Here is an 8,211-nt window from a genome sequence, read left to right on the forward strand (position 1 = left end):
AGGTTTTGCTTGCATGTCCACAGAGAATGGTTCCAAGTGGATTCCAGCAAACAATGTGAAGGCGTTTTGAGATTCTTTGACTGCATCACTTGAAGATTCACCTTGAACATCAACATTGGAGGAGAACCCTTGTGAACAGGACCTTGCCACCACATCAGCACCTGTTTAACCTCTAACAGACTTATGCCCTTGGGAAAATGGTTATGATTACCCAGTGGTATCAGGGCTTACAGGGCTAGATCAGCTTCTGGGGGATTGGAGACTTGGTGGATGGATAAGAAATTTAGTTAAAATAGGCTTATATGTATTAGGATTATATTATGTATTGTTATGCTTATTCCTTGTATTTTATATTGTGTGAAAAAATTAATAGACAAATCACTTAAGAATGTATTTTTGTTTGAACAGATAGGGGGAGGTATGGGGAACAAACCAGAAAGTACAGTGGAACTGATAAAGGGGCCTGATATCTTCTTCTTCTTCTGCCTGATTGAGCAGAAACCATGGGAGAGACAGACACAGAGAAAGTCTCTCTGGGCAAGAAGTGACCAAGAAACATATTGTGAGACATAGTGATAAAATAATGTTACCAGATGATGTGATGTCATAAAGAAGTGTAACCAATGGGAAATTGTTACCAAAAACAGAGCCCTATATAAGCACCATACAAGTGAAACTCTATATAAACACCTGGTACACTCAATAAAATTGGCTTCTGATCCCAACTCAGATGCCCCCGACTCTCCATCATTGATAACCCCTGGTCTGGGTGATCCCTGTTGGGTGGGGGGAAGGTGTTGGAGAGATTTCTTTCCCTTCTCCTGCTGTGATTTGGATGGTAATAAATTCCCTGTGCCCGGGCTGGGACTGTTTTGCCAGCTCTGGTGCTCGGGGCGGGATCTCTCCCGATCCTTTTCCTACTCCCGCCTTCCCTCAGCCAATCAGAGACAGCGCGGCTGATGACTCACCAGTTGCTGGGCAGACCCGCAGCGACCAGCGGTCCCGGCCGGACCCCGCCCCGCCACGGCCCAAATCCTCCCAAATCCTCCCAAATCCTCCCAAATCCTCCCAAACCCTCCCGAATCCTCCCAAATCCTCCCCAAATCCTCCCAAATCCTCCCCGAATCCTCCCCGAATCCTCCCCAAATCCTCCCCAAACCCTCCCAAATCCTCCCAAATCCTCCCAAATCCTCCCCGAATCCTCCCCGAATCCTCCCCAAATCCTCCCAAACCCTCCCCAAATCCTCCCAAATCCTCCCCGAATCCTCCCAAATCCTCCCCAATCCTCCCGAATCCTCCCAAACCCTCCCCAATCCTCCCAAATCCTCCCAAATCCTCCCAAATCCTCCCCCAATCCTCCCAAACCCTCCCCAAATCCTCCCAAACCCTCCCGAATCCTCCCTGCCCCATCACAGGGGGTCCTGTGCAAGGCCACGGGGAGCGGCTGCGGCCGCCGCTGGCTCAGGAGCTCTGTGGGCAGGAAAGGGGGTGACACTGGGACTGGGGGTGCTCGCAGGGCTTCCCTTAATGGTGCCTCCTTCGGTGTTGGGTCAAGCGAGAGCTTCTGGAGAATCTCTCCCCACACACAGGACACTCACCGGGCCTCTCCCCGGTGTGGATGTGCCTGTGGGTGACGAGGCTGGAGCTGTGCTTGAAGCCCTTCCCGCACTCAGGGCAGCAGAAGGGCCTCTCCTGTGTGTGAATCCACTGATGCACTGAAGCATGGACAGACGGCTCCTCAACTAATTAAAGCTGGAAAGAAGGGTATTTTATTGCAGTGCTGGACACATGTGGAATCATTTCCAAGTACATGTGCAAGGAGTTGCAGACTCCTGCTTTCTATTTATACAGGAAAGGTTTTACATATCCAAGCTGTTTCTAAGGACACATAATACATAATCATTACCTGCCCGCTTCGTATTATAATCAGCTGAATATCCATTATGGCTGTGCAATCGTGTTTCCTTAACTGGGTCTTTGGGATTTTGAAATAAGGGAGTGGGTGTAAGGGAGGAAGAAAGCTGTCTTCCTCAAGGTAAACTCTTCACCCATGGCCAGTTTGCAGGACTTTTTGATCTGCTGATCACGGTAGCGTCTCCTAACTGCTGATTATTCTTAAGGCAAGATATTTCTATGGTCTCTGCTCCTTCACAATTCCTACATCTATCCCTGTCACTCCTAGCTTTACTTTTCTAATATATTTGCTACTCTTTAACTAAGGCATGTGATTTTTGCTAGCAACTTGGCTTCTTAACTAATTTTAAAATCTTAACTAAAATATGAAATCTTCTACTATCTCAGTTATATTTCCAGCTGTCCCCTTGACTCATCCACAGTTTTCAATTATCCTAAATACTTTTCCAGCTGACCCCTTGGCTCATTACGATGAGATTGGAGCTTCTCAGAAACCACTTCCTACACTTGGGACACTCATAGGGCCTCTCCCTGGTGTGAATCTTGTGGTGCTGATGAACTTGGAGATCCATCCAAAGCCCTTCCCACACTCCCCACACTTGTAGGGCTGATTGATTCCCCATCTGGATCACCTGGTGCCAGATCAGGTCTGATCTCCGGAGCTCCAGCTGAAGCCCTTCCCACATTCCAAGCGCTTGTGGAGCTTCTGACCGCCATGAGTCATCTCCACCATCTCTGAGTGCCAAATGGATCTCTGGCTGCCTTCTAGGCACAGAGGGGCTCTTACCTCCTCACAACTCCCGGGGCTGGGTTTGCAGCCCCTCCTTGTGTGGGATCTCCAGGGCTTTTCCTCCCCATTGGGTTCCCATGCTGTGGAGCTGCTCAAAACAGCCTCAAAACAGAGGTTCTGAGCAGCGATTTGTCCTCCCAGGTCTCTGTCTGCAGCTCAGTGCCTGGGGTAAGGAAAGAAAAGAAGAGGAAGGGATGTGGAAGGAAGAAGGATAGAATGAGAAGAGGAAGGAGGGTGGACAAGGAGAGGATGGGATTTGCCTCCATGCCAGAGGGAAGGGGAAGGAGATCCCACCAATTTGTCCCTGGCAGGACAGCGTTGGCAGCAGCGCTGTCCTGCAGCCAGGGGCAATGTTGGGCTGATAGGTGGAGCAGAGGAGAGGGGGAAAGGGGCAGTGACTTCCTCCTCACCTGCCTCAGTGTTCCATGCTATCTTCCTTTTCCTCACAGCCTCCACCAGCTCCACCTGCACAAAGGTTGGGATGGACAAATCCCGGCTTGGGGGAAAAACAAAGGGTGAGCACCTTGGTCCTGCTGCCCAAGTCCAGCTCGAGAAGTTACCACCCTGTTCACAGTTGGATGGGCCCAGACTCTGCTCATCTCCAGAGTCCCCCACTCCTCCAGGCTGCTGGGATCCCCCAGCTCCAGGATTGGCCATTGCTGCTCTCCCCACTCCGATGCCAATTGGAACCCCAAAACCAATGTCCCTCCCAAACTGTTACCACTGCCCCAGCCAGTACAGAGATCGCTACAGGAACCCTTCACAAGTCTCCAAAGGGGCATCTGCGTCTCACCTTTGGGGCAATGCAAGATCCAAATATCCCTTTCCCTGCAAAAAAAACTCCCAGAAATCCCCCAATGGATTTGGGGTGAGCTCCACCTCCCCACTTACCTGCAGGATCTGGGGGAGTAAATGCTGCCATGACCAGGGGAGCTGCAGACTCGGCAGAAGGGCAGGCAAACCGTGTGGATCTGCTGCAGTTCCTCCTCTTCCTCCTCCTGTTCCTGTTCCTTCTTTTCCCTAACCTCCTCCTCATCTCTCTCTCCTCTTCCTATTGCTCCTCTCCCTGACCACCCCAGATCCCCCTTTCCTACCCACCTCTCCCCCATGGCTGCAGCACCAGCGTTTGGGTAGAGGGAACCTCCCATGAGCCCCCCAGGTATGGGCAGGGGGCGTGGGGACCCACCCAGTGCAGATCCATTCCCCCCTCCCAGAGCCTCACGGAAATCACTCCAGGGATCAAGTGATGGGGACACTAAGGGATCCCCATGGAACCACCCATTTTTGATCCCATCCCCACCCTTCCCTCCCCACTCCCATTGTTCCCCCAACCCAAAGACCCCTCCCAACTCAATCTGAGGGTCCCATTCCTCTCCTGGTCAGAATCCTCTTTTCCCCTGCTCTCCCACCCCTTCCCCATTGTGCCTCCAGCTCTACCTCTCACCCCTGGGCTTGGATTTGGGGATCCAGGCCCCTCCTGTTCAGTTTGGGGATCACATCCCCCCTTTCCCTCAATTCAGGCAGCTCCTGGCAGCTTTTTCCTGGGAGGAATCCCTGAGTTTTGGGACTTTTAGGATGTAGCTTAGGAGGAGGACAGCTCTGTTGGGCTTTCCCCTCCCTGTTGTGGCCCCTCAGCTGTTCCTGACACCCTGGGGGTGTTGGGATTTCCCTCCTAGGGACAAGGACGTTCATCCCCTTCCAGGAGCCCAGTGCCCAGCTGGGGCTCCAGGTCAGGGGTCCTTGAGCAGCTGCCCCAGAACCTCCACCAGGTTCTCCCAGCGCAGCCGGAGCCGCTCGGCCTGGGCTCCCCAAAGGCCTCAGCAAGGTCCAAGTCCTGCCCAGGAACCCTCAACTCCCTCAAACCCAGCATCCCCCTCATCCCCTGCAAGTTCCTCCCATGGCACCGGCCATGGCCATGTCCCCACTTGTCACTGGCCGTGTCCCACCATGTCCTCACCCATGGCTGTCTCCCCACCATGTTTCCATCCCTGTCACTGTCCCCCATGTCTCCATCCATGCCTGTGTCTCCCCATGTCCCTAGGGATGGCCCTGTCCCCCTCCATGTCCATGCGTGCCCATGTCACTCTCCATGTCTAATGCTTTTTCTCTTTTTGAGCCTGGTCTTATAAGCTCTCAGAGATAAGCATTATACCCTTGATAGCTCAGCTACCTCAGGTGGCATAAAACAAGCAGGATGGCTCATGTGACAGTGTTGGGAATAAAAAGTTTTAATAAAAGGCAAAAATAAAAAAGCTTTTTACAGAGAAAAGCCAAGTCAGGGCAAAAGGTTCTTGCTCTTGCTAAAACACTTCATTAAAGCAATTAACTTCTTTTGTTCTCTTCTTTTCTAGGGAATTGCTTAGGTGGGACTTTTTGGCTCCTGTCCAATTAGCTACCCTTAAGTTTGAGGTGAAGTCCCCAAGGTCCTATGAGGTGTCTTTCAACCAAATTGAGGAGAGAAACACCTGGCCTTTTGTCCTTTTTAAGGGAACAAAAGGTTAACTTGTTTACTCTGTCAACAGAGGGCACATTCTTACACGTGTCCCACCATGTCTGTGTCCTACCATGACCACATCCACTAACTTAGTTCAATGTCTATTTTTACTTCAATATTGGATATTTTAAAGGGATAAAGAGAAATGAAAACAAAATCAAGGCCAAAAGAAAAAGACTTCCATGTCCATGCCGGCTGAGGATCCACGTGCTTGGGTGGAGGGAAGAACCTTTTTGGTGGAGTTTCTAACCCACTGTCTCCAAAATCTTGGTCTTTTCCCCAGTTTTTCCAACATCTGGCTGCAGAAGACACCCTTGGGCAATAGGAAATCAAAATCGTGGAATCCCTGAAGTTGGAAAAGACCTTGTCCTGGGTCAGAGCAAATCTGGGAGAGAACCTCGAAAGGGATTCCTCTGGAAAGCAGATTCAATTGGCTCCTCCCCAAGCCAGTTTGGGAAAAATATCTCCTTGGAGAACAGTGGAAAAAACTGTTTTTTAAAGAATAAAACCTAAACAATATTAAACAATAAAACCTCTTGCTGCTCTAAAAGAGAGACAAACTCAGGAAGTCCCTCCGTGGGTTGTAGCTCAGCTCCCTCAGTCTCTTATCAGTCCCTCCAGTGCTGGAAATGCCACAGTCCAGGCCTGGCCCGCTGGGCCACAGGTGTGAGCTGCCGGTGCTCTTCTGGGTGTTCAGGCCAGAGCAGGTTTAAACAGGTCCAAAGAAAAGGGAAAAGCAGCCACAGTCCAGGGAAACTTCTCTGCCACAGCTAGCTAAAACTAATTAACAGCAAAGGAGAGATCTGTACCTCTGTCTGTCCATCTGCAGACAACCTGGCCCAGGAGCAGGAATGTGGAGGAGTGAGTGCAGTTTCTGAGAACAAACTCTGCCCTTCTCTCCTGCCTTTGCTCTCGGAACAAGTCTTAAAGGTGCAAAAATTATAATTCACTATAAACAGAACAGACAACTGGAGATACAAGCATCATATAGTCAACCTAGGACATACCTCCAAGACCATTCAGTATTCCTTGATGCCACCAGAAGATAGGATTGAATGCAAAAGATTTTATGGAGTTGGAAGTCATTAAATCTGCTCTCCCCAAGGAATTCCCATTGTTGGTCTGTGCCCCAGTGGATGTTCCTGCCACTGGGTTTATCTAGGTGCCCACAGGGAACGAGGAAGATGTGGAGCCTCCCAGCCAAGTGTCTTCCCAACACAGATGACCAGGCCCATAGATCACCAAGACTGCCCAATGAATGTCACTGAGGATCATCCAACGTGGATCCTCCCATAGGGAATGGAGCTGGGAGGAGCATAAGAAGCTCTTCCCACCCTTGGGGAACTCACAGGGCTTTCCCCCGTTTAGTGGCGCCTCCTTTGGTGTTTGATCAAGGTTGATCTCTGTGAGAAGCTCTTCCCACACTTCCCACACTCGTAGGGCCTCTCCCCGGTGTGGATGTGCCGGTGCTCGGTGAGGTGGGAGTTGTGCTTGAAACCCTTCCCGCAGTCGGGGCAGCGGTAGGGCCTCTCCTCGGTGTGACTCCGCTGATGTACGAGGAGACTGGAGCTGATCTGAAACCTCTTCCCACACTGGGGACACTCGTAGGGCTTCTCCCCGCTGTGGATGCGCTGGTGCTTTCTCAGGTCTGAGTGCCACCCATAGCTCTTCCCACATTCCAAGCAGGTGTAGGGCCGTTCCCCAGTGTGGATCACCTGGTGCCGAATCAGGGCTGAGCTTTCTCTGAAACTCTTCCCACATTCCCCACACTTGTAGGGCTTTTCCCCAGTATGGATCTTTTTGTGTTCCGTAAGCTGGGAGTTGAGGCTGAAACTCATCCCACACACCCCACACTCGTAGGGCTTTTCTCCAGTGTGGATCCTCTCGTGTCTCCTCAGGCCAGAGCTCTGCCTGAAGCTCTTCCCACATTCCCCACACTCATAGGGTTTTTCCCCAGTGTGGATCCTCTGGTGTTGCATCAGGTAGCCCTTCTGGCTGAAGCTCATCCCACATTTCCCACACTCAAAGGGCTTTTCCCCAGTGTGGATTACCGAGTGCTGCATCAGGCTGCTCCTCTGGCTGAAGCTCTTCCCACATTCCCCACACTCAAAGGGCTTTTCCCCAGTGTGCATCCTCTGGTGTTGGATCAGAATGGAGTTCTTGCTGAAGCTCCTCCCACACTCCCCACACTCAAAGGGCCTCTCCCCGGTGTGGAATCTCTGGTGAAGTCTCAGGCTGGAGCTCCAGCGGAAACGCTTCCCACATTCCTCACACTCGTAGGGCCGTTCCCCAGTGTGGATCACCTGGTGCTGGATCAGATCCAAGCTCCGCCTGAAACCCTTCCCACATTCCAAGCACTTGTGGGGCTTCTCCCTGCCACGAGGTTTCTCCACCAGCTCTGAGCTCTGGCTGGATCTGTGCCCGCCTTCCTGGCTCAGGGGGGCTCTTTCCTCCCCGCAGCTCCCTGGGCTGGGTTTGCTGCCACTCCTTGTGCGGGATCTCCAGGGCTTTTCCTCCTCCTCCATTTCCTCCATTTTTATTCCTCCCCGGGAATGAAAAATCCTGGTCTGGGGGAAAAAAAAAAGAACAGAGCATCTTGGACTGGGAGTTCCTCCTGTCCCCACTTCATCTCACCAAGTCATTGGGCATTGTGTGTCTATAAGAACCTCCAAAACAACAAGGTTCAGCATAAAAATCCTCAAAACTTTAAGACACAGATCAAAACCTCCCCAAACATCAAGATTCAGTAAAAAATTCCTCCAAAACATAAAGATTCAGCCCCTAAAAAAAATAAAGCACCAACATTTAACCCAATAAAGCTGAGAAATGCCATGATTCACTCCTGTGAAAATTGTGGAACCCCTCAACAGTCACCTGCTGCATGTGGGGTGGCAATGCTCCTGGGGCTGAGGGGAGGCTATAGATACACGGAGGGATGGAACCTCGTGGTGATCCTTGTTTCTGCTCCTCCTCCTCCTCCTGTGTCCCTATTCTTCCTCACACTCCTCTTCCT

General features: G+C 51.3%; 1 protein-coding gene across 1 annotated transcript; it reads right to left on the reverse strand.

Annotated features, from left to right (window-relative positions):
* Positions 1-4,910: 4,910 nt before the first annotated feature.
* Positions 4,911-7,860, reverse strand: LOC146764031 (uncharacterized). Its single transcript, XM_085565556.1, has one exon. The coding sequence runs from the start codon at positions 7,730-7,732 to the stop codon at positions 6,563-6,565; it is 1,170 nt and encodes a 389-aa protein (XP_085421682.1). The 5' UTR covers positions 7,733-7,860; the 3' UTR covers positions 4,911-6,562.
* Positions 7,861-8,211: the final 351 nt, after the last annotated feature.

Source organism: Lonchura striata, chromosome 36, assembly GCF_050655825.1.
Source record: "Lonchura striata isolate lonStrDom1 chromosome 36, ASM5065582v1, whole genome shotgun sequence".
Classification (NCBI taxonomy): Eukaryota; Metazoa; Chordata; class Aves; order Passeriformes; family Estrildidae; genus Lonchura; species Lonchura striata.